This window comes from Bacillus rossius, chromosome 10, assembly GCF_032445375.1.
Source record: "Bacillus rossius redtenbacheri isolate Brsri chromosome 10, Brsri_v3, whole genome shotgun sequence".
Classification (NCBI taxonomy): Eukaryota; Metazoa; Arthropoda; class Insecta; order Phasmatodea; family Bacillidae; genus Bacillus; species Bacillus rossius.
This window is the reverse complement of record NC_086337.1, coordinates 60108290-60135851: the sequence shown is the minus strand read 5'-3', so window position 1 is coordinate 60135851 and position 27562 is coordinate 60108290. Positions and strand designations below refer to the sequence as shown.

At 41.7% G+C, this 27562-nt stretch overlaps 1 protein-coding gene across 2 annotated transcripts in view; it reads left to right on the top strand.

The window, feature by feature from the left end:
- The window catches only part of LOC134536294 (uncharacterized), a 123188-nt gene that overhangs the window by 57837 nt on the left and 37789 nt on the right, over window positions 1-27562 (top strand). For both annotated transcript variants that reach the window (XM_063376045.1, XM_063376046.1), the window contains exon 5: window positions 14271-14511. In XM_063376045.1, coding sequence (XP_063232115.1) covers window positions 14271-14511 — 241 coding nt within the window. The remainder of the gene's footprint in view (window positions 1-14270; window positions 14512-27562) is intronic.

Here is a 27562-nt window from a genome sequence, read left to right as displayed (position 1 = left end):
CTGTTTAACTTTCTAAACATTGATTTAAACTAATGTTAAAATAAATTTTTATTTAACCAACCATTACTGCCACGGGTGAATATAACAAGGCTTGAAAGTAAAAAAAATAATTAAAAATCATTACTTAAAAAAAATAGATTTTCTGTCAAATCAGTTATAATTTATTGTATAAATCCTAAACTTTATCTAAAACGTGGCTGAAACAACTTTTGAAGAAACGAATTATCACCGTAAAAACAGTGGGTTATTAAAAATAATCCAAAGTTTCTTGGTATAAAATTAATTCGAATTTATTTTAAGCCATCATAATAATCTTATCTTACACCTTGGTGGAAAGCAAATTTTTATACGACCACGTTATTAGTGCAAAGGATGAATAATGGTTTTTGAAGGTTAAATCAATTGAATAATTACCTTATTTGGGAAATAATTGAAATTCGTTCTATGTTATTCAATGGTGGATGCATTGAGTTAAAAAAAGTCGTAATATTTTCGCTGCATGGAAAATGAGCAAATATTTAATCGATCATTTTGTAATATTGGAGAACATAAACATGTTATGTACATTAAGTTCTTTAAATGTTCTAGAAGTTTAAAGAAGTTTCCAAAATATTTCCAGAATAGGCACTTCGAAATCTAGCTACGCCTGTAGGCTGTGCCGAAAGGGATATTTTTAGAAAAATAAAGCCGTGTCTGTAAGCCAGCACTTCATATGCATGAATTGTAGCAAACATAACTGATAGTTTGTTATTACACCGTAATACACAGTGTCAAACTAGAAAAAAAATGTTACTTTTTTTTTTACACAATTGTGTATCTATTTGAATGCAAATGTAAACAAATGCCTGCCCACGCGATTATAACGTATGCCTCATCATGCCGGATTATAGAATGCGCCGAACTATTGATTGTCGTTTGCTATTGATTGTTTCTATATATTTACAACTCATTATGCACCCATCCGTCACATTTTGGCATTAATATTTCCACGAGTACAAAGATTCCGTGCGTTAATAACGCGAACCGGGAAATCTTCAGCAACTTAAATACTTCGTAATTATTAATGAAATTACTACCCTAATCTGTAAAAATTAAAATAAAAACATTTTTTTCTGAATTCAGTTGACCACTACTTCGACATTACACTCTTTAAAAGGCGCTGTCTCATGAGCTGTGATAGTTGAAACGTACGGCCATTTGACGTTTCAATTCTCTGCCCCCGGAAAGTTTTAGGTTATGAGCACCGAGCCAATGGCGCTGTTTATTTTGCCATTCGGCTGAAACATACACCGCGAAGGAACTATATACTTACATTTGTGTATTCGGTGTCTTCCACGCGACATAATGCAATCCACCGTGGCAATTATTTTTAACAGGTATTGTGCCAAATTTAAACGATTTATAAATTTTTCTCGCTGTATGAGATCAAGCGTTGGCGTGAGATTCTCTTACCAATTGAAATTTCCTGAAATCATTAATAGTGCGGTTATTCTCGGAACATCTCTCCATTCATAGCGGCTCTTCCCGCCTCCTTATCTGTGTGTAGGTGTGTGTTTGTTGCCAGCACACGGCCAGAGCGAGTCTCCAGATAAGCGCCCAGAACAATTCGACAACATGGCGTCTACGTCCCCATTGTTCGCTGACGGGTGCGCGCAAGCATGTGGGTGCTTGGCGCCACACCAGGCTCGGAAACTGAGGTCCGTACTAAGAACATCAGCTTGTGTGAGCTACTGGCGCCGCCAAAGGAATCCTTAGATTCACTCACCCCGAGTCGGGCGCCCGAATAATGCACGTTCTTGCAGCTTCAGATTTTCTGTTTCCCAACTGTTGTTAGGTTAGGTCTAGTGTGTTGCCTAAATAAAATTTTCTAACAAATTCAACAGTTTTATCGAACGTCTAAGTGGTCGTCAGGAGCGCACGCCAAATTTCGGAGGGGGAGGGGTGAATAGAACCACTTTTCTCGTTGTTTGCTTTCAAATTATTTCCTTCGTTGGTGGGAATGATAGATATGTATAGTTTTTTTTAGGATATCGGTGGGCGCGTACTTCTCCAGTGATCGTAATTTAAAGGTTTGTTGGTTTAGGTCAGAGAGATTTAAAATATTCTAAAATTTTATAAATGAGTGATTTTTCTCATAGCTGTTTCTCCAACCTCAAAGTAGTACTTGCGAGCAGCGGACTTGGGTGATGTTCGGAACTGTTCGGAACTGTTCTGGTGTCTGACTCCATTTCGGTGGATCTCAAGCGCAAGGCGCTGTTGCCACATGAGCAGTGACGTGTCTAGCTCCGTTGCGTCCGATGAGAGGATGTGTCACAGTTTGCATGTTTTAAAATGTATCTAAATCTTTGGTCTGAAACAATTTTTGATAAGACAAACCATTACAAAGGGGTTGAAAAAAACAGGGGTTGGAATGGAAAAATAAATAGTATCATCTACACAACCGAATCCGTTATTTATTTTAACTTCATAAGTTTGGTCTAAAACTTTTGCTCAAAGCAAATTTTTATGTAACCAACCATTTCTGCAATGGGTGGAAATAACATGGGGTGTAAGACAAAAAAAAATTACTTTTTTAAATAGATATACTATCAAATCTGTTAAGAGTTCATTGGAAAAATTCTTAACTTTATCTAAAACATTTGACTAAAACAATGTTTGATGAAACGAACTATTACCGTAAAAACACGGGTTGTAATAATAAAAAAAAGATCATAACTTCCTTAGTATCGAATTTGTTCAAATATATTTCAAACCCTCTTTATATTATCCTAAGCATTGGTCCAAAGCAAATCATTATTAATGCGTATTAATGCAAGGGATTAAAAAAATGTTTTAGGGTCAAAACATTTGTTACTATCTTAGTAGGCATAATATGGAAAATAGTTCTATGCTATCCAAAGCATTGAGTTAAAAACAATCAAAACATTTTCGCAGCATGGAATATGAGAAATTGTTTTATCGATCCTTTTGGAACATTGGATATTGGAAAATATATATATGGTGTTATGTAAATTAAGTTTATAAATTGTTCCAGAAGTTTATAGAAGTTTCCAAAGTAAGTATATACTTCGAAATCTACCCACGCCTGTAGGCTGTGCCAAAATATATATATTTTTTAAATTTCAAGTCGAGGCCTTTCAACCAAGCACGCAGTTAAGTAATATCACTGGTCTGCCGGCGCTGGAGGTAGATTAGTCAAATGCTTGTTTTACTTATCGTCACAAATTATTATTATTATTATTATTTTCAATTTACAAGCGCTGTGACAGGACAGCGGATCATTCTTATCTCAAACAAAACTGATAATCGTTACAGCACTGATAACTGGATACCGGAAAAAATAGCGAATTTTATTTCCCGACATGCTAAACTTCAAAAACCGTGAAGCTCGCGGTTACTTCTGTGATTGGGTCACAGGTAATTTGATCTCTGAGACAATAAGAAACCACCAACCAAAGACGTCCAGAATAACAGGCAACCCATTTGAAATATATATGATTCGGTTTTCAATGAACAGGTGACGTTTGTCCGAGCACGAAGAAGAGGTCACCGAACCCGGGAAATTTTCGTGTTCCTATTGATGATGAGCAGGGCATGTTATCCGATCGCTCATTAGACTGCAGTTAGGTATGCCTCGATAACGATAGTTACTTTGTGATTGGAGGCCGTCTGCAAGATAAAGTCACTGCTCTATTTGGCCGAGCCATTCAGGACACGTCTGCTTCTGCTCTGGATGGCTGTGATTGGTGTGCTGACAGTATACATGCACCTGAAATAAACCCAGCCGACTTCGAAACACTTCTATACACAGTTTTAACACTCTGTTGGTCCGAAAATCTTTTCGCGAAAAAAATTAATGGCCTTAATTATGAGGCAGGGTACTCTCTATCCACGCTACACAAAAACAATTTAGTTGGTTTTATTTTACTGGACAGCAACTGCTGGGCCGAGCCTAAAGGCAGGGGAAGGCTGAAGGCTATTGGCTATGGAACTACATGAGTGTTCGCGTGGAGCGCGGAGTGGCCAATCAGATACCAGGCCGTTCCCGCAGTCCCGCAAAGCCAATGAGCGACCGAGCACGCCCGTAGTCCAACCGCACCAGCAGAAACGCGCATGTTTGAAGGCCAGCCTCACATGCTTGTTCAGGAGTGCCGACTTGCCCAGTAACACACGGACATGCATCCCGAACTATCAGATGTTGTGTTATAGCCATTATCGCACTGGATGCTGCAAGAAGCGTGGCTATATGGTTTCTGGAAACCAGAGAAGACCCGTCGCAGCATCCGATGCGATAATGGCTATAACACAACACGTTTTTGGTCGCACTTTGTGTAATAATATCTGTGGATTGGAAATCCAAGAGTCTTGGAAGCGAATATTTAAAAAAAATAAAAATACATAATATTTTATATACCTGTCGCTGGATTTAAAATCCTTACCGAATGTAAGATGGAGCTATCATACTATATGTAGTGAATATCTGATGTTTGGCAACCCTGGCGGCGGGTTCAGTCACGGGACAGGTTTCAAGGCCGAGATCTCCCCTCCCCCCATCACCGTGTTGCCACAGCCTCCCAGCATGCAGCGCGCGGCTGTGTCTGTCAGTGTGTGTCAGTGTGCGGCAGTCTCCGGCCGTCTCCGCGGTGCGCGCCTGTGTCGTCTGCGGGAGTCGCGAGGTGGGTCTGAGTGTCGAGGACTTAACCCTCCGTGGTTGGCGAGTGCAGTGGTGTTGAGTAGGGGCCTGCAATACACCCAGTTCACATTTGCAATTGTGGCCACGGTAACGTTCACAGTCTTTAATATATATATATAAATTGTGGTGTCTGAAAATGGTTCATTAAGGGCTCCGCCTACCCGGGCACACACACGGTGCGCAGAGCTTCAGGAAAAACAACGCATTTCGACCACTACTCAAGATATCAGAGTGGGGTCTGTTTACGAAAATCTTTTAAAGAATTCGCTGGGGGCCGAAAAGTACTTTTGTTTTCGGATTAAGTTTTTAAACTGTATTTTTAAAAGAGTTAAAATGGCTAAAACGCATGTTTTCAGGGTAATTTTTAGGCGTAAAACAACCAGTATAGATTCTTTGAAAGCACTTAAAGGACTTGAATTACACCTTTATCTTCATTTCTCCGTCATATGTTACGGTCACCGCTCAAATTTCACAGTTATCCTGTGATTACGAGAAGACTTCGCGCCAGTTCAGAGCCTTGCGCTTAGAGGCTATACCGCGCTAGAAATATCAGAGAGCGTCGCGCTTATCACCCCGCCCCACTAACACACATACACTCCTGACGAGGCGGGCCCCGTAAGTAGTAAAGAGTGGGCCCGACAAAAATATTTGCCCCGGGCCCTTAGTTTCTCTCGACGGCCCTGCTTTCCCACAAATTTCAATGAAACGCTGTCTGTTTAATTCACATATATTTATATATTCAAATGACTTTATTTTACAACAGGGATTTAATTTTTTACACCTCTAGTCTTAAAAAAGTTTATATTAGCTCGAATGAATATATGAATACAACTGCATAGAGTATTTATCAGGCAAACATGTCAAATTTCTTATAAATTTAACTTATCCCAAACAAATGGAAATACAGGTGTACACGTTAACAACTTCCATCGCATGCTTAGGAACGCTCCCTAAAGCATTTCCGAGAGATGGGCCATGAGTGTGCTCTGGCCATCGTTCTCACTTGAAAGTATTTCCATCCTTTACGAACTGTTTGATCAAACCAAGTTTGATGTGAAGTGGTGGAAGCAATATTTTTTTCGGGATCCATCAAGCTCGGATTGATGACATTTTTTACTCCAACTTTCAATTCCATTCTAATTTTCCAATCAGTTTTTTTCCAATGTAAATTTCTTGCTCTACTGTCCCATTCACAAATATAACAGGGGAATTTTCTGTAGCCTTGCTGTTGACCAAGAAGCATGCATATGATTTTTAAGTCACCGCAAACTAACCATTTGTGTTCGGTGTATTTTATTTTCTCCAAAACATTTTTCAAGTTTTCTTAAGTTTCTTAAAGATAAACTGAATGAGCTACAGGTATCGATGCAAATTTATTGCCGATATGCAAAAGGATAGCCTTTGAGCTTCTTTTTGAAAAATCTATAAAGAGTCGCTATTCTTGTGTATTGTATTCGATATTGAATTTTTGTATTAAACCGCTAATATCATAGCAAAATACTAAATTATCCTCCTCTTTCTTAAAATACTCCACAAATTCATGTTCTCTGCTTCGATACCAGTAAAATGTAGTTGCAGCATCTAATAAATTGTTTTCTTTTAGTCGAGAACCGAGAAGTTCTGCAGCGTCCTTAGGTAATCCAAGATACTGTATCAAATCATTCAGTTCTTGCTGTTTAAAAGTTCGAGGGTCATTTGTAGGATGAAAAAATTCACCACTGCTTTGCAGATGATCACTTCGTTCTGAGTTTTGTGATAAAGGCGTTTCGAAGCTGTTAGTGTTAGTAGGAACTGGTATGGGTAATTCGGGTCCATGTGGAACTGGATTTGTTAGAGATGAAACATCAGGATACACAATTTTGGCGCGGTTTTTAGAATTATATCCTGTTATATTGGCCAAACAAAAATAACAATCAATTGTATGATTTTTTTGTTCCCACCACAACATAGGAATACCGAATGACAATGATTTTGATCAGGGCCGGATTTAGAGGTCTGGAGACCTCGGGGAAACAGAGGAGCGGAGGCCCCCTGGCCTCAAATTATTTTCCAAATAAAATGAACAATTTATTTCAGTCGAGTTTTCCAATAAATAATTTATTGTGAAATCAAGTAGATTCTCTTAGTATTTAAAAAAAAATACATAAATATAATCGGAGACAAGAATTATATGAAATTAAATTTTAGTTTTAATGAACGGAACCTTCCGAGCTTTTTTCGCCGAAAAATCGTTGATGATTTCGCTGAAATCCAATTACCGGAGTAAATCGCTTTCAATGCTCAGGAAAGAAAGCTTCGATAAACGGTTTTGTCCCATCGTGGTTCGGAGCCTATTTTTTATAATTTTCATTTTTGAAAATGAGCGCTCTCCAGTGCAATTTGAAACCATCAAAACCAAATACAATCTCAATGCAATTTCAAGGTTTGGAAATGTAGCTCTGAAATTCTGATCTGCGAGAATTTAGTAAAATAGTTCCGGAGATTGGTCTTTTCCATAGTCCTTTTTGTATGAGTCCTTAGTGGGGGCCCTCCGTTTGTAGAGGCCCCGGGGCTTTCGCCCCGGTTGCCCTCCCCTAAATCCGGCCCTGATTTTGATTTACCTTAAGTCCACTGTCTTAACACTTCAACACATAGCCGGCATACTGTATGCGGAACCCACTGTTTCTCTTGGTAACATAACCTCATTCCGAAGTAATCATAATAAGCATTTTTTACAAAGTCTGTTATTTATCTTTGCTTAACTATTGTATATTGTCCGCAAATATAGCAAAATACATTAATTTGGATTGTTTTTGCAACTCGGAGGACCATAGTTACAGATTCAATAAAACTATCTTTTATTACTTTTTTTTTGCAGTTTAAACCACATGATTAGTCATAGACTACATGAAACTTTTTTTGATACTTTTTCTCACAGGGGAAAGGCAGGTTAGTAACAATAGACTTTAGGACGGTCGGTCAGAGAGTATAGAATATAAATATAGATCATGATATCAATTTTGTAAAAAAAAAAAACGAACTTACCGATCTAACGAACTAGTATATATTTATCTATATGCAAAAATAATGTGACGTGATACGTTAAAACAAATTTTATATTTGCTATATACAGACCAACATCAACATGTTTGTGATAAATTTATTTTAAAAACTTTTTCATCGCAGACCTGTGTTATTGTGATCGGCGTGTCGGCAGTGGGCGTGTACCTGAAGGGAACTGACCTGAAAGAAACTCGACCATTTAATTAACACAGTCGATGGTACAGTGTTTTAACACTCAGCTCATCTCGAAGTATTTTTTTCTCGCAAAAAATACATCCTCTTAGGTTTACCGGCCCACTGTCCTTTAGGCGTGCCCTGGATGACAACCATTCAGACCTAACCATGTGCAACCATGATGTTGGTATCGGCCAGTGACCACACTACAGTGACTCGAGTGTGCGACAGGTGGGTCTGGCCTGGAGCGAAGAAAGAGCGAAACAACAGTCCTAGCAATACTGCCCTCTTAGGCAGGTCACGGCCGGGAAACAGTTGATTTCCGTCCTGCGGATGTTATTTTTAAGCGTTCTTTAAATGATTTATGCAGTGGAGAATTTTGATTTAATGCAGTTTTTTGGACATACGCCATTGCAGTTTTGCACTGCTAGTCACGGAAAAATTCTGTTTGTCCATCAGCTGATTCAGTCTTGTTTTCTGTGAATTTTTGACGTGACGTCTAATAAATCAATGAACGCCGGCTGCACGCACGTAAAAGTGTCCCGTTACGCACGTTGTCTCGTTACTGTGTCCCGTTACGCTCCATTTTCTTAGCGCTGCATTCTTCTATTTCTTGCATCTAACTCTAAGGAACCAAGTGTTGGTTATATCAACATTTCTAGAGTGTTTGAAATTAACTCCATACAGCAGATTAGCAGTGATGCTTGCCTATTAGTTTCCTCAAACTAGCACTTTCAACTGTATGCTTACAAATTGTTTTTGTAAATGGGAGGGTTCACATACATTACTGATTTCCTACCACATTAGATATCCAGGCCTTCGTTGAAATGCAAGATATCTTGCGCGTAATGAATACATAGGCAAATATGGTCCATCGGATAACGTTTCTTTGTGCTGCAATATTTTCCTACATTAAGGAAAATAAATTTAATGTTTTAATGAGAATGTAACGAATTGAAAATATTGAATGATATTTCATTTAATATATCAGAGGTTGTAAATGTTGACAATGCAGCAAATAACTAGTAAAAATATAATTATGTGATTTTTATTTTAAAGAAAAGTGGTCGCAGTCATAAAAATAATAATACGTAACATATCACATGGGTTAGAATTCCTTACAATACGTTGCGTAATGCGCGTATCTCTTTACGTAAGCGAGCTCGGTTTTCACTTCACAAACGTTGCAAGTGATGTCTCAGTTTCCGACCGTGTGTATCGACTCATCGATAGTGTGACTTGGCAGTGGCGACACACCTGCTCCGCGGACATGCATCATTCATGCGTGGACCGACCTCGGACCTCGATCCGAGCCTTCGCCCACTTCTCGGCTACTGTTGCCTCAGCCCAGCTGCTGGCGCCGCAGCTTCGTCAGTCTCTTTCGCTGGACTTCACAGGGGCCCGGCTTATATATAGCAGGGCGCAAACCTGCAGGATTCGCTGGGCGAGGGGGAGGGGGGGGGGGTGGCGGAAATTCGCAAGGAGGGCCGCGTGGTCCGAGAGTTTTGCGCGTGGGTTTTCACCGACATGTCACCTCTGGATAGGGTGCTTGTATGTTATATACTGTCTATATTTTGGCCCATATGCATGCAATAAGCGTAAAACTTTAAAATAGAAAGTTTTTCATTAGAAATAGTTTCGACATCAAACTCGTTTCACAGTCACGTTTTGTAATCGCAGGCAGCCCCCCCCCCCCCTCAGTGAGGGGCTTCGTAATTCCAGGGGGGCCGGGCTCTACGCCCATGTGCGTAAGGCGAAAATTACAATTCTGTTGCTTTTATAGTGTGTCCCTTAACTCAGCGTCAAGCTGAGAACAGTTTATACGACAGAACATTACAGTTCTGAATCAAAAAACCAAAATTCAAATGTGTCGTAGTTTTTGTTGCATAGGTACTTTTTCCAAAAGTTTTCAAATCCCCACTCTGCACCCAATTTTTATATACTGTGACAACATTTTGATACACAATCATAAATAAACCCTACTATTGATAGCAATTCAAAATAAAATAAACATGCTTTTTAGAGAAAAAAAATATTATTATAGGCCTTGGCAGTTTAACCTGACACCAAATTTTGCCTCAGTTTCTATGAATTTATATTTATTGTCGTGGGTGCAATCCCAGCCCCTGACACGACTCGGTTTATGGACAGTAAGGCTGTACTCGAGTGCTAGGGATGCACGTAGCACACACACATCCCTTAGTAAATGCAGCCACAGTGTAAAGGACGAGTTTCTAAAGGGATGGACTGTATCCGAATACTTTTACTGCTAGCACCACCTGTTGACAGTTCGTCGTATTACACTTAATGTTAGAAACAAAATAATTATGAAGCAATAGAGCTATCGTGATAAAACTACAGGAATATCCTTTAATTAATAATAATGACAAGAAAACAAAAATACCAAAAAATCCGAAAAATTCTCGAGTGCGGTGCTCGGATTGCAATGCCATTTGCTGACTTCTACCTTTGAAGGAAAGTTCGACTCTTACTTTGCAGATGTTTCACTGACTGAGGGTGTGCAGTACAGACCCTGGTCTATGTGCAAAAGTGAAGCATGAGTATCAAATATTTGACATTTAGGCTGTAGCCCAATTAATCCATGAATTCATTTAATGTTGAATTGCATTTCCAAGGGTGAGGCCTATTAGATGAAATATATGGCTGACAGATCGTTGGGGAGGCTTGCTGAGGGTTTGGGGGCGAAAGGGATGGTTGAAGCCTCAGCAGCGGAGGCGGTGGAGTAAGCGGCTGCTGTTCGTCCCGGAAGGTGGAGGATGTACCACGTGGTCAGGGGGAGGGTTAGTTGTGGGGAGGCTTGCTGAGGGTTTGGGGGCGAAAGGGATGGTTGAAGCCTCAGCAGCGGAGGCGGTGGAGTAAGCGGCTGCTGTTCGTCCTGGAAGGTGGAGGATGTACCACGTGGTCAGGGGGAGGGTTAGTTGTGGGGAGGCTTGCTGAGGGTTTGGGGGCGAAAGGGATGGTTGAAGCCTCAGCAGCGGAGGCGGTGGAGTAAGCGGCTGCTGTTCGTCCCGGAAGGTGGAGGATGTACCACGTGGTCAGGGGGAGGGTTAGTTGTGGGGAGGCTTGCTGAGGGTTTGGGGGCGAAAGGGATGGTTGAAGCCTCAGCAGCGGAGGCGGTGGAGTAAGCGGCTGCTGTTCGTCCCGGAAGGTGGAGGATGTACCACGTGGTCAGGGGGAGGGTTAGTTGTGGGGAGGCTTGCTGAGGGTTTGGGGGCGAAAGGGATGGTTGAAGCCTCAGCAGCGGAGGCGGTGGAGTAAGCGGCTGCTGTTCGTCCTGGAAGGTGGAGGATGTACCACGTGGTCAGGGGGAGGGTTAGTTGTGGGGAGGCTTGCTGAGGGTTTGGGGGCGAAAGGGATGGTTGAAGCCTCAGCAGCGGAGGCGGTGGAGTAAGCGGCTGCTGTTCGTCCTGGAAGGTGGAGGATGTACCACGTGGTCAGGGGGAGGGTTAGTTGTGGGGAGGCTTGCTGAGGGTTTGGGGGCGAAAGGGATGGTTGAAGCCTCAGCAGCGGAGGCGGTGGAGTAAGCGGCTGCTGTTCGTCCCGGAAGGTGGAGGATGTACCACGTGGTCAGGGGGAGGGTTAGTTGTGGGGAGGCTTGCTGAGGGTTTGGGGGCGAAAGGGATGGTTGAAGCCTCAGCAGCGGAGGCGGTGGAGTAAGCGGCTGCTGTTCGTCCCGGAAGGTGGAGGATGTACCACGTGGTCAGGGGGAGGGTTAGTTGTGGGGAGGCTTGCTGAGGGTTTGGGGGCGAAAGGGATGGTTGAAGCCTCAGCAGCGGAGGCGGTGGAGTAAGCGGCTGCTGTTCGTCCTGGAAGGTGGAGGATGTACCACGTGGTCAGGGGGAGGGTTAGTTGTGGGGAGGCTTGCTGAGGGTTTGGGGGCGAAAGGGATGGTTGAAGCCTCAGCAGCGGAGGCGGTGGAGTAAGCGGCTGCTGTTCGTCCTGGAAGGTGGAGGATGTACCACGTGGTCAGGGGGAGGGTTAGTTGTGGGGAGGCTTGCTGAGGGTTTGGGGGCGAAAGGGATGGTTGAAGCCTCAGCAGCGGAGGCGGTGGAGTAAGCGGCTGCTGTTCGTCCCGGAAGGTGGAGGATGTACCACGTGGTCAGGGGGAGGGTTAGTTGTGGGGAGGCTTGCTGAGGGTTTGGAGGCGAAAGGGATGGTTGAAGCCTCAGCAGCGGAGGCGGTGGAGTAAGCGGCTGCTGTTCGTCCTGGAAGGTGGAGGATGTACCACGTGGTCAGGGGGAGGGTTAGTTGTGGGGAGGCTTGCTGAGGGTTTGGGGGCGAAAGGGATGGTTGAAGCCTCAGCAGCGGAGGCGGTGGAGTAAGCGGCTGCTGTTCGTCCTGGAAGGTGGAGGATGTACCACGTGGTCAGGGGGAGGGTTAGTTGTGGGGAGGCTTGCTGAGGGTTTGGGGGCGAAAGGGATGGTTGAAGCCTCAGCAGCGGAGGCGGTGGAGTAAGCGGCTGCTGTTCGTCCTGGAAGGTGGAGGATGTACCACGTGGTCAGGGGGAGGGTTAGTTGTGGGGAGGCTTGCTGAGGGTTTGGGGGCGAAAGGGATGGTTGAAGCCTCAGCAGCGGAGGCGGTGGAGTAAGCGGCTGCTGTTCGTCCCGGAAGGTGGAGGATGTACCACGTGGTCAGGGGGAGGGTTAGTTGTGGGGAGGCTTGCTGAGGGTTTGGGGGCGAAAGGGATGGTTGAAGCCTCAGCAGCGGAGGCGGTGGAGTAAGCGGCTGCTGTTCGTCCTGGAAGGTGGAGGATGTACCACGTGGTCAGGGGGAGGGTTAGTTGTGGGGAGGCTTGCTGAGGGTTTGGGGGCGAAAGGGATGGTTGAAGCCTCAGCAGCGGAGGCGGTGGAGTAAGCGGCTGCTGTTCGTCCTGGAAGGTGGAGGATGTACCACGTGGTCAGGGGGAGGGTTAGTTGTGGGGAGGCTTGCTGAGGGTTTGGGGGCGAAAGGGATGGTTGAAGCCTCAGCAGCGGAGGCGGTGGAGTAAGCGGCTGCTGTTCGTCCCGGAAGGTGGAGGATGTACCACGTGGTCAGGGGGAGGGTTAGTTGTGGGGAGGCTTGCTGAGGGTTTGGGGGCGTAAGGGATGGTTGAAGCCTCAGCAGCGGAGGCGGTGGAGTAAGCGGCTGCTGTTCGTCCTGGAAGGTGGAGGATGTACCACGTGGTCAGGGGGAGGGTTAGTTGTGGGGAGGCTTGCTGAGGGTTTGGGGGCGAAAGGGATGGTTGAAGCCTCAGCAGCGGAGGCGGTGGAGTAAGCGGCTGCTGTTCGTCCCGGAAGGTGGAGGATGTACCACGTGGTCAGGGGGAGGGTTAGTTGTGGGGAGGCTTGCTGAGGGTTTGGGGGCGAAAGGGATGGTTGAAGCCTCAGCAGCGGAGGCGGTGGAGTAAGCGGCTGCTGTTCGTCCTGGAAGGTGGAGGATGTACCACGTGGTCAGGGGGAGGGTTAGTTGTGGGGAGGCTTGCTGAGGGTTTGGGGGCGAAAGGGATGGTTGAAGCCTCAGCAGCGGAGGCGGTGGAGTAAGCGGCTGCTGTTCGTCCTGGAAGGTGGAGGATGTACCACGTGGTCAGGGGGAGGGTCAGTTGTGGGGAGGCTTGCTGAGGGTTTGGGGGCGAAAGGGATGGTTGAAGCCTCAGCAGCGGAGGCGGTGGAGTAAGCGGCTGCTGTTCGTCCCGGAAGGTGGAGGATGTACCACGTGGTCAGGGGGAGGGTTAGTTGTGGGGAGGCTTGCTGAGGGTTTGGGGGCGAAAGGGATGGTTGAAGCCTCAGCAGCGGAGGCGGTGGAGTAAGCGGCTGCTGTTCGTCCCGGAAGGTGGAGGATGTACCACGTGGTCAGGGGGAGGGTTAGTTGTGGGGAGGCTTGCTGAGGGTTTGGGGGCGAAAGGGATGGTTGAAGCCTCAGCAGCGGAGGCGGTGGAGTAAGCGGCTGCTGTTCGTCCTGGAAGGTGGAGGATGTACCACGTGGTCAGGGGGAGGGTTAGTTGTGGGGAGGCTTGCTGAGGGTTTGGGGGCGAAAGGGATGGTTGAAGCCTCAGCAGCGGAGGCGGTGGAGTAAGCGGCTGCTGTTCGTCCTGGAAGGTGGAGGATGTACCACGTGGTCAGGGGGAGGGTTAGTTGTGGGGAGGCTTGCTGAGGGTTTGGGGGCGAAAGGGATGGTTGAAGCCTCAGCAGCGGAGGCGGTGGAGTAAGCGGCTGCTGTTCGTCCCGGAAGGTGGAGGATGTACCACGTGGTCAGGGGGAGGGTTAGTTGTGGGGAGGCTTGCTGAGGGTTTGGGGGCGAAAGGGATGGTTGAAGCCTCAGCAGCGGAGGCGGTGGAGTAAGCGGCTGCTGTTCGTCCTGGAAGGTGGAGGATGTACCACGTGGCCAGCTTCCCAACGGCGCGGCAAGGGGAGGATCTGACGGGGACCCAGAGCCGTCGCAACTGGCGCTCCCTTGTTGGTGCGGCCGCCCTCGCCGTCATCGTTGTTGCTGCATGCCTGTACCTGGCCGAGAGCGACGCGCGACACTCGTTCAAGATGGGCGCGCTGCTGGGCGCCGGGGCGCTGGTCGTCGGCTTCGTCATCTGGGCCGTGTCGCTGCCGCGGGTACGTGCCGACGAGCCTCGTGCGGCTGGCTTCGTGTGCCGTCCCGGCTAATGCTGCTTGCTTGCGCCTCTGCTGCCTTGTGCCGTCTCCCTGCATCTCGGCGTGTTCACTGGACACCAGCAACACAGTCCGAGGCAACACGCCAGCATCTGTCTGGCTGGGAGGTACTCGGACAGGGTGTCTGGACTGCGACCACAGCGCATTGGCGGGGATCCTGGGTGGGCCAGGGGTTCCGGCCCCTGGAATTAAAATTAAAAGACCTTTACTTGGAGGTGATCATGACTGTGGACCGGTGATGATAAATGTAATAGCAACGCCAAAAACTATGTTTCAAGGAAATCATTTTGAATATTAAAAAAGGTTTTCCGCTTATTGCATACATATAGGCCTGGACCTCTCGATGAGATGACTTGCGCTGGGTACCTCCACCGCAAAGCCCCTGGGTCGCAGATTCCAAATCCCCCCCCCCCCCCATCAACGTGTTCGCGCCCTACGCCGCAGCGCTGGGGGAATAGGGGAGTTAATTAAGTACTTTACACTGAAAAAGTACGGACGCAGAAACCAAACTTCGGAACCTTTTACCTGTATAGACTGTTCATTTAGGTCAATTTATGTAATTAATTCTGGGTACCACATGCCTGCAACACAAGGAACTATTATCAAATATTTAGAATGTTTTGTATAAATGTAATTCTGTTGGTGGTAATGACGTTTGTCCATTGCCAGACTGACATCCTGTAAACCTTTTACTAGGGACAGACGTTTTTCGTGAAAAAGAATCTGAATACCTATTAGACTGCAACAAGGTATGTCCGCACCAGCGGTTTCTTCCTTGTGATTGGCGGCCGTCTGCGAGAGAAGTCATTGTGTTGTTTGACCGGGCCATTCTGGTCGCTTTTGCGTCCGCACTAAATTACAGTGGTGGTTGTGCTGACAGTAGACATGAACCTGTAAGAAACTCGACCAATCACGCCTGTAAGAAACTCGACCAATCACGAAACACAGATGATGCTACAGTGTTTTAACGCTCAGCTAGTTTCGAAATATTTTCGCGAAAAATGCATGCCTCTACCTATTACAGAACTGTTGTGTTGACGGCTATGCTCATTTTCTTCATTGTTAGAGTTCGTGCTGCTGAGTTCAGTGGGCAGCAAAAAGAGTATGAAACTTCTAAATGTAAACTCTGGTTAAGAGCTCCGCCTACCCGGGCACACACACGGTGCGAAGAGCTTCAGGGAAAACAACGCGATTTCAAAACCACTCAAGATATCCGAGTGGGATCTACTTACGAAAAACATTTAAGAGTTCGCTGAGGGCCGAAAAGTACTTTTGATTTTGGATTAAGTTTTTTAACTGTGTTTTTAGAACAGTTAAAATGGCTAAAACGCATGTTTTCAGAGTAATTTCTAGGCGTAAAACAACCGGTACAGATTCTTGAAAGCACTTAAGAGGCCGTGTCACAAATTTGCGCTCCTATCTATATCAATGTTATTTTAAAAGGCAGTTTTTCTCAAAGTCTATAAGAGGTAGGGGCCAGAAATTTTGCCTACTGAAAGTATACAATACATTTAACATAACCGCTTTTTTCAAATTTAGTTATCATATCATATATTATTTCTGTGATGAAAAAAATATAATCAATATTTTGATTTGTCCAGATACAGTGGAATTTTGCTTATATTTATAATTATTTAGCAAAAACTGAAAAGGCCATTGAAATGTATTGTACATCACCTTCCGATCAGTGTCTTCATGATCATGATGGGTTTAAAAACCTGGTTGTAATCAAGTCTTTAACTATTTCATGACAACATTTATACTTAATAATTTGGAGATAGGCCTTTTCTATCCTAAGCCCCTGAGCTTTCACTATCTGGTCTGGCGACCGACCTGACACTCTTCAACCACCCCAAGGGTCTCCGATTGCACATCCGATAAAAAAAAAGCTGTTCGTTCATTTGTTTTTGTGTCACAGACTTCACACATTTATGCCAAGGGAATATTCCGCTGATGTGACGCCATACGAATGTATTATTCGCGACCATACAACTTTTTTGTTTGTCATCGGGAAGAAATGTTCATTTTGAATTGAGCATTTTTAAATGTCAGCGTAGAATATGCTTATCTGCCCATTTTGTTTCTTTCCATAATAATGAGTAAAGTTAACATTGTCATAGACATTTTATTATATTCGTTTGCCGTCCAAGTAAACCTGTCACTATATCGCACGTAATTATATATTTTACTAATTTGTTAGTTGTCATTTTATTTAAGTTACAAATAACAGTAATCAAAAACTATTACTTAATATGTAGTCCAGAAAAGAGATTGAGTTATTATTCATTTAATAGGGGTTTAAAATATGGTACTACATACATATTATATATATTATATATATTATACATATTATATATATTATACATATATTATCTTGTTGTCTTCTTTGTAACTTTACTGGAAGAATGGCATTTGGTATGTATGTTAACTCACAATGAAAATACTTCAGAAGTACTCAACAGTGAACAACCTAGGCCCTATACTAATTTCATTATGTTCATGGAAATATAATTAAAATTACAAATAATGAACTGTATGTGTTTCACGTAGAGATATCGTACGAACTGTATGTGGTACAGACCAACACTTGCTAAGGCTCTGAAAATACTTAATTTCAGTTAATGTGTGGAGAATATTAAAAGTTAGAAATAATGATATATATAAAACAATGCAAAGTTATCAGCATAAAAATAGAAGTTATTTTTACGTAGCGCCTATTGGAATGAATATTTTGTGTTGAATTATGTGGCATGATTAATATTCTCTTATGGTATGTGTGTTTTGTTAAAATCTTATAAAACATAACTTACTGTTGAAGGATTTTCATTTTTTTTTGTTATGATCTTATTTAAACAAGTTTTAATTATATTACACATGTCTATTTTAAAATCATTTTAATGTATACTTATAGAATTGTAATAGGCTTTATAAGGACTCTCAAAATGCATGTGAGTATCTATAATTATCTACATCACCATTATGGCCGTTTCACAAGATCAAATATTTATTGAATTCAATCAGTTGCATTCATTGTACATGATTTTCAATTTGTACATTGAATTCAATACAAATTGAAGATGTTATTCAACTAAGCTTATTAACTTATAAGTATTTTGTTTGTCCAGTACATAAAAGTAAAAGATTCTTTATTATTTAAATAATGAGCATCTATAAGCAATAACGTTTTCTAAATATTTACATAAACATAATGAAATCTAATTTTTCAATACTTTATATCTACGATCACATCAACGGCAGTATTATGTAATCAATGAGGTAATGAAATATCTTTAAAAGATATTTTCTCCTCTGTAAAGTAAATTTGTGATACAGCCCTCTTAATGTTAGTCTAGTGAGTTATTTCGTCTTCTAATATGCTACAACAATATATAAAACTAAGTTTTGTTAGTGTTTTAGTCTTTTGTAATGTTAAAGTGTAATGTAATCAATTCATTTTTTTTTGTAAATTCTTATTCATAAAGATACATATCATAATAAGATAAATAGTAATATTTGTAAATTTAGATTCTTTGAAACAACATCGATAAGAGGTTCTCTCTCCTACCTCTGTTAAACTGTATGATGGTGCATTGTAAAAAAATTAGGTAGTCTGACTTATATGAGATTGTATTTAGATTGTGTGTAATGCATATGCAATATCTAAGCATAAGAATTTATGTTATTATCCTTTTAAAACGTTACACTATGAATTTCGTATACTTTTTAATGTCAACTACCATTATTTTTCACGGAATATTACATCCAGATAAAGAATAATTACCACATGTTTGAAGATTAATTGTATTCCGATACATTTAAAGTATTAAAATTTTTAGATACGACTCATACTACAGTTGTAAATGTGAGGTTTCTTGATTCTGAATTCCTGCACCGCAATTTCCTAGTGAGCCGCCGGTCAGATTGTCATCCTCTCAGATTGTCGAGGAACCAGATACATTTTTCGTCGAGTAATCTGGCGGTATAGTAGTTTTATCACGCGCTGCGGTTACAGTTACTTCGGTTGAATAAGCCACTAAATCTCACTGTTAAAAGAGAGAACTTCTAGACCAGAATATTGGAAATAAAAATTTACTGACACGGCCTCTTAAGGGACTTGCATTACACCTTTATCTTCATTTCTCCGCCATATAATGTTACGATCACCCCTCAAATTTCACAGTTATCCTGTGACGACGAGAAGACTGCGCGCCAGTTCAGAGTATTGCGCTTAGAGGCTATACCGCGCTAGAAGCACCAGCAAACGTCGCGCTTATCATCCCGTCTCACTTACACACATACACCCCTGACGAGGCGGGCCCCTTAAGTGATACGAAAGTAAACAAAGGCAAACTTAACCAACAGCAATTTTTTTTATTTTTATTATTCCATACAGGAGAAAATAAACTGTGTGGAAGATAATATCAGACATGTAACTGGGAGACTTAAAATCACCCTAACTGTGTTTATTTAAATGAATTTTTTACTCACTAACTTTCACTGTTCACCATCATGACTGCAGCTTCTTATTTATTAAAGCCCATACAACAACGCACTGAGTTATTTTTATTTTGTTAATTTCTCAATGTTTATTTAACTCTTCATTCGCTAGCAACCAACAAAGACACCGCGTAGCCTCGTTTTCAGAATTAACGAGGCTTCGACAGGGTATTTCAGTAATTTAATTAAAATTGCTACGAAAGTTTAAACGCTCATTAGAACTTGCAAGATACAGGCGTACATTGCGATTGGTCCTGCTTTAACCAAATGCATTGCGAAATTATTAAAAACTGGCAAACTGATTACCTAATATAAGTTTTTTTTTAATTCGGAAAACAATCTAAAATGCTAGATGATGGTTATATTTATGAAGGGTTAAAAATTAAAACGCAAACATTACATTACTTTCAACTTGCATGCATATATTGATATCTTTATCACGCAAGAAAACACGTTTGTATTGAAAATGTCAGACATTGCCTATTCAAGCATTCCACTAGGTTTTTAAAAACAGCGTGATTTTCATACAAATTTACACGCTATTGCGTTTGTATTTTACCCTCTAAAAGTCAAAACACATCGTACGTAGGCAATGCGACCGCTAGTGCAGCAGAAACAGTAAATTGTTCAACAGGAATGAAACAATAGCATCGCTTCAGGATATTACGTGTGTGTGTGTGTAGTATATTTTGGTACCCCTGCTACAGGAGTAGGAGTGAGGTGCAGGTGCCGAAGTCCGCTGTTATGACCTATTATGACGTCACGGCGGCCATATTGGATGACCTTGACAGCAAAATTTGCCAAAAATGATTCAAAATTTGCAACAAAAAAAAGTCGCCAAAATTACGACAAAAATCAGAAAATAAGAATTTCCAAATTTCTAGGGAAAAATTCCCGTTTTGAGAGAAAATTTCCTATTTTAGTCCTCAAAAATACCGGTAGCTTGAAATGTCCTAAAAGTAAGCCGCCCTAAGCCGCTTAGGTCATGACCTTAACAAATAGGATGTTATGGACGCCAATTTGATTTGTGTCGTCACCGTTGCAATTTTCGTTACGGCTGCCATCTTGAAAATCTGTAATTATCTGATTTTTATAGGAAAATTTTTAAATTAATATAAAATTTACTTAAACTGTCATAAAAGTTCCGCCATTTTAATATTATTACGTCACGTCCTCAATCTTGAAAATCCGTAATTATTTAGATAAAAATTCGGGTAAAAATTTTAATTACATAAAAAAATATTTGAATACAATTTTAATAACATTTTTGTTTTAAAACGTACTTACGTTGTTTATGTCACAGCGCCAAACAAATTAACTTGATTGAAAAAAAAAATAAAAAATATCTGGTTGTTGAAAGAATCATGTATGGAATACTAGGAATGTTTTGGCTTGCAATCCCTCATTTACTTAGACTTCATATCTGTTTGTTAACCGAGGGGTGAAGGAGGGGGTCGGAGGAGGTTCTTTGAAAATTCACGGTTAGAATTTAATTTACTGTAGCCATAATCTTGTCTCTACAAATCTGTTGATGACCTTTCAATGAGATGAGAAATTAAAACTATGAAAACTACGATTAAATTTTTTTTTGTCAATTGAATTTAAATTTCCAGGCCTTGAAGCACTTAATGACTGTGATGAAAGCGAACCCTGAGAACGAAGAAGCTGTAACTCTTGCCATAGACGTTGTGGGCGCTTCTAACGAAGATTTCCTGGCCAATCAGTTGATCGAATTCCTGCTGGAAGAATCCGATAACATACCAAAGGTGAAACATCATTGACAGCTTCCCAAAGACCTTTTTTTTTGGGGGGGGGGTGGAGTCTATCTTTAACCTTAAATAGTAGATTGGAATATTTACAAATTTATGGTCTGAAATACTGATCTTTAGTAGCCTATCGTCATACAACTTTTTGATGAATGAAAAGTTAGCATACCAGTTTAATTATTTAGGTTAACATAAATATATAAACCTCTAAAATGGAAAAAAAATAATAATTTTTAGCTTGTGCAGTACTAATGCCCCTCTTATTCTCACTGTTGGAGCCACTCTAGTGAAACATTCTGTTTTTTTTTTTATCTGTAGCATTTGTGGTCACTAGCGAATTCCTCGCCGTATTTGACTCACTCGTTCTGCTCATCAGATGTCTAATCAGTACGTGAATGAACTGTGGGTCAACCGTAAAACTAAGAGGAGATTGCGAAGTATCCGGAGCTCACATCCTGTAGCCAGTAGTATCTCTTGTGGCGTATATCATTTTCTCAGGTTTTCCTGTTGGAAAGGGAAGTTGGTCGAGCTGGTTCTGATGTTATCTCAGAGTAGCGAGCCTAGCGTTGGCTTCCTTTGCTGATGACTGCAACTACAGAGCTTAGACGAGTGCTCTTTTGATTTAATGGGGTAGAAGGGTAAATACACTGAAATTCCCCCTCCCCCAGCTTTTTTCCAATCACCATCTGTAATAAATCTTTATAATTGCAGTAATGATATTTTCGTTAATAATTACATAAAAATTACAAAACTGAAAATTGTTATCTAGCCTTTCGAAATTCTCGAACTTATGAAAAATGTTACTGCCAAATAAAATAAAATAATCTTCCCTGAGAAATATTCAAGCCATATCATGAAGTAGACATTACCACTGCCTTTAAATTGAGGAAGTTTCACTTCCGTAATACATCTAATTATCCTCATTGGTACGCCTCCAACCCATTAAAATTGTAACTTTGCCAGCAAGTAGGGTCTCCTGGGACAAGTTCCAGGTTGTGGATTTTGAATGGGGTCGGCCGTATTGGGTTGTGACGTCACGGTGGCCATCTTGAATGATGACGTCACCGTTGCACTTTTATTTACGGTCGTCATATTGAAATCTGGATGACCTTGACCTCAGCCGTCATCTTGAATTCTGCCTTCTTGTATTTTAGAATGTTGTGGTATCCTTTCGATAATGTTAACTGCATATTAGATTCTGTGACTAATACCAAATTAATACTGAAAGTTTTAAATTGGAAGCTTTATTTAAATATAATTTTTAATATTTCGTCAGCAAGCGTTAATTTATCTCATGCAATAAACTTTTTGCAAGTAGTTCCTATTCTTGCCAGCAGATGTCGTCACGGGTCGTGCTGAGGTGTGTGTGTATATATATATATATATATATATACACACACACACACCTATATATATTATGTGGGGTACGGTGTGCTCACTCACGATCGCAAGAGAAGGAGGCTTGGCTTCGCTAGACCTTGTGGGGAAGGTAAATCATCTTGCATGATAGTGTTTCTTAGCTGTTTTAAGACATAGTATTCAACTGAGTAATGATTTTTTGTTTGAATTCTACCTGATTAAAATATTGTAAGTGCTGATTTTGTAACAGGAACTCACTAATTTGAACAAAACTTTGAATAAAATTGCATGTCTCATCATGAAAAAAAATTATGCAGATATGGTTTTCTCATAATTAATCAATACACGGAGAACACTAACAGCAGTCTTGTTAGGTGTAATCAGGAACACACGGAGAAAGCCAAGAGAAGTCTTGAAAATCCAGATCAGTGATTGCATATTTAATATAACAATATGCTCACTATATTTATATATGTTTTATGCATATGCATATTTGTGACAGATATATGCTAAGCATATTATTATGCAAGGCATACTATATACATATATCTTAATCGTATAAATGAATTAGTCACAGAAGTAAATATGAAACCCGGTTCGATGCCTGTAGCATTATCGCAAGGACACCTCTGTAGATACTGCAGCAAGGAAAAATGCTAAACGTCATTAGAGGACCGAGTGTATTTTGGGTCCTAATCGAAAACCATTTAGTTGCAGTCAGTGTCAGAAAACCTTTGGTCGAAGATATTTCTTGAATAAACATCGCAAGACCTGTACAACTAAGCTGACTAAAGAAAACGAGGACGGGTCTACAACACCAGGGTAAGTAGAATGAAGGCAAAATTTAAGACAACTATAATTATCACGAATAATGTAAAAATGCTAATGCTAAAAATTCTAATACAGATATCGCTAATGATTTAAGGTTTAATACTAACGAAGGAAGTATCATCTTCATATGAAATTTAAAACATTTACACCAAATTACATTCGCTTTCATGAAACTGTGAACAGTAGAGAACGACCTGAAGCTGACAAGATAGAAGACTGCGATGAAACACCTGAAGCTGACATGATCGAATACTGCGATGACAGTCGAACAACATGAGTACCTAATGCTTCGCATGTAAATGCCTCAACGCTGAACCCCTGACATTGGCCCTTAGACAAGAATCAACCTGCGTATTTTAGGTTTTACTTCTTTAGGCGTGCTGAGGGAGAAATAATGTATGCACCAGACATGAAATAAGCACGTATTACACAACGGAAATTTAACAGGTTGAAAGTCCAATGCGCATGTATGCAGAAACTGCTATTACCACATATCAAAATCGTCAATATGGCGGACCCACGTGTGGCAACAGGCACTCGTATAAATGAATTTCCGTGAACTTCGGGCATTACTAAGCATATTGGTGTGCAAAGTAAACTTTATGGTAGTGAAACTATCCTGCACTACATTTTGTTAACTTGAATTGTCATAATAATATAAAATAGCAATTTTACAAATACCTATAATTTATTATCCAGGATTTTTGTGTTGGAACAAACATGGTGTCAAATATGTATTCTTCAAACTAAAAGTTGCAGTCGAATAGACACATTAAAATAATTAAATTAAAACATTTTAAAACACGTGTTGTTACACTAAGTACATGCATGTAAATACTTCCTACAGACCAACCGTAACCTTATTGAGCCGATTCAACATTTAAGATTAAAGAGTAAAAATTTCATCACTAATCCTGTTATTCTACATGGTAACAATTTCTTGTTTCTCTACAGTATGACGAACGCTGCGCTATCTTCACATTTCAACGTTAACTAAGTATTGTCAAAATTGTAATGAGTATTTTTTTAAGTTGTCATTTCTTTTTATGACTATAAATAATACCATAAAGTATTAAAGGATAGTTGTACTATTATAAAGTTTAGTTTGGCGTACCTATACGCTTAATTCATCCCCCGATGTTCTCGAAATTTAATATATACAGATGCATCATGCGGGGCCACCATTTTTACGAGGTTTCCGAGATTTCCACAAATGGCAGCACCGTGTTTACACATTTCCGTTCCATTCACGCAATTACGCCTGCCAAATTCCGTATACCAAGAGCAATGGATGTGTATGTTTACACATAGAAAGATTACGAAAGTCCCTAGATGCTTATCGGGGTCGCCAATCCCGGAGCCTCGTTTCGACGGGTGTTCCCGGAACAACCTGGCTCCCGTTTCCTGTTGTCGCTCTCAGACCTCCGGGAGATGACGACACCTCAACCAACCTTCGAATATCAATCAAATATACGATTCATTGTCTGAATCTCTTGGTACCAACATTTGCTTAAGATTTGCCAACAGAGAACAGATGTGTAAGCAAACGCTTTTATTAAATTCATTAAAATTTTAGTTTATTATACTTACCTATAGGTAGACTATTAATCATGAAATATCACTTATTTAATCGAAAGGGAGACGTACATTGTAATTCATAATTTTTATATTATAATCTCTATAATGTACCAGCTGCGTCAGCTACTACATAGCTCATGTATGTTTCTGACGGTTCTGTTGGCAAATCAGTAATAAACTGTAATTGTGTGGGGGCCTACTACGCAGTCTCGCTCACCGCACCGCACCACCTGATGAGCGGCGAGCTGAGACCACCTGTCGCGTGCGGGCGGTACGAGGCTGTCGTAAACCAAGCCGGATGTCAGTTCGGCCCCGAAGGTCTCGTGGAGGAAAGAAGACACGAAGGTCTCCCCGTCCACCGCGGTATCGTTACGTCACGAGTGTAATTTTTTTCCTCGCGCGCAGAGAGAAACGGGTTCCCGCGGCGGGTGTGCGAGAGAGACAGGCGCGGCGTGGCAGGAGAGAGAAAGGGACATCCCCGGCGGCAGGCGACCGCGACCTTATCCTGGCTGGCAGCTCGTGTCAGCGCGTCGGCGCTCGGAACTGCGGTAGTCGCTTGTTCGCGCCGCGAGGAGAGCGGAGTGCCTTCGCCAGCGCGAACAGCGAGTGTCGCGGACACGCGGGGTTGTAATCCAGGCGCCAGTGACGTTTAGTTTGCTCCTCGCGTGTTCCGTGTCCCCGCCGGGAGAAGTCTGAACTAGTGGTCAGCGGCGGGAACTCGGGGCGACATGGCGCGCGCCAAGGACTTGACGTGGCTGCTGGAGTGCGCGTGCTGCTCGTGCTGCTTCGCCGCGGGGCTGGTGCTGACGGCGGCGGGGGCGGCGACGGCGGCGTCGGGGGCGGCGGCGGCGGCGGGGGCGGGGCGGGGGCGGGCCAGGGACCCCGTGGCGCGGCAGGTGGGCCTGGGAGTCGTGGGCGCGGGCCTCATGCTGCTCGCCACCGCCACGGTCTTCTGCGTCGTGCGCTGGATCGACCGCCGCATGGAGCGCGCGCGACGCAAGGACCTGAGTCGTCAGCGGCGCTGGATGGTGAGCGAGCGTGGCAACTCTGCGCTGAAATGTCTGTTGTGCTAATAGAACCATTACAACCTGTCTCGTGAAAAACATGTACAATGTCATGGCACTTTGTATGTGTTTGATATATTTCGTGACCATTTTGTATTTCATTGTTTACAAGTACGTCGGAATGGCCTAACATTTGTAAATAAAAGCACATGGCATTGTTTACAGTTCTGTTGTACTTATGCGAAGGAGACAAGAATCGATGTATACCATCATTATAGTCTATGCATTCAGTTCGTTTATGGTTTTTGGCGTAAGGGTGGGAAAAAAAGAGGGGGGGGGGGATGTTGAAGCCCAGGACCAAAAACGACGGGGGAGAGCAATATATGTACGTACCTTTGTTTCTGTCATTTATCTACACTTTTATCGGCTGTCTTGATTGCGATGTGTTTCGGGCTGGACGATGGGCACTGATAAACCGTAAGCGTACGAAGGAAAATAAGCATAGGCGTGGCCAGATATTTCCATTAGGGGGGGCCCTGCTAAATTTTTAAATCAGAAGCTGAATTTAGAATGTTAAATAGACTAAATACATTCACTCATTGACTTGTTTATATTTTTGTGCAGTATCAACGAGATATGTTTACTAGTTAATATTTATATCCGTATAATTTTACAATCTTCAAAATATGTTTTTTCCCCATAGACAATGTTAAAGGGTACTTATACATTTTTCCCCCTCGAATTTTCCAATAGCTTGGTCCTGATCTACCTTGAAATGAACTTTTTAGTGAATGCAAGCACAGCAATTCAGACAACAGAACTTTAACAAACCTATTAAAATAATTTTTTTTTTTTGCTTTGAAATACATACATTATCGAAAAAAAAATTAAATCAAAATTATAGATGACACAGACGACACTCAAAAGGTACATGTTTTTTAAACCGCAATAGCTTGAATTTTCAACTGACCTTGTTTTACAATGAATGAATGTTCAATCCATCAAATTTTAAAAACATTAAAAAATATTTTGATTTATGTGGTGATATATTATACTCAATTATTTTCAAGTTCACTCAAAGCACTGATTGCCAACACAAATTTTAACAAACCTGCAAAATATTCTTATTTACATGGTAATACATTCTACTTAATTATGTTCAAATTAAAATAAAGTTCTTATAAAAAATCACACATTTTAACAAACCTGCGAAATATTTTCATTTATATGGTAATAAATTCTACAAAATTACGTTAGCGCAAACGTTATCTCAAAGTTCTGATTACAATCACAAACACAAATATTAAAAACCTGCAAAGCATCCTATTTGTTTCAATCAATTACAAAATTTAATAGACTCAACAAATTGAGAACAGTTTTGATTACAAAAATAAATTTTTAGAAACATTCTGCTGTATTTAATTACGTTCAAGTTAACCAAAAGTTATGGTTACAAACACGCAAAGAAGTCAAGGTAACTTTCTCTCAACAGCTTGGAAATATCTATCATAACTTTAAGTTGTTTTCCAATGAACAGAAATATAGTGATATCCAGGCAATTGTAAGTTAAACAAACCGGCAAGCATTTTTATTTATCTGGCAATACTTGCACATTTTGAGTGTCACAGTGCCAGGAATATACGAATATTAACGAACGCATTTGAGAAAATGCCGATCTGAGTGATTAAATTAGGGGGGGGGGGGCATGGCCCACCTGCCCCCCCCCCCCCCTGTAGACACGCCTATGAAAATAAGACATATTATGTTTACTTGCGAAGTAAACACACTATGTAAAACACGATGTAAAAACACTATTGGTGCTGAAATAACAGAAAAATTTGACAATCAGCTTCTTTTCAGGCGTTTAAGTAATGCTTCATATTTAAACTACGCTTCGTCAATAATTTCAGGTTCCAACGGACTTTTAAATATTGATTAGGGGATGGAGGAATATTGGTT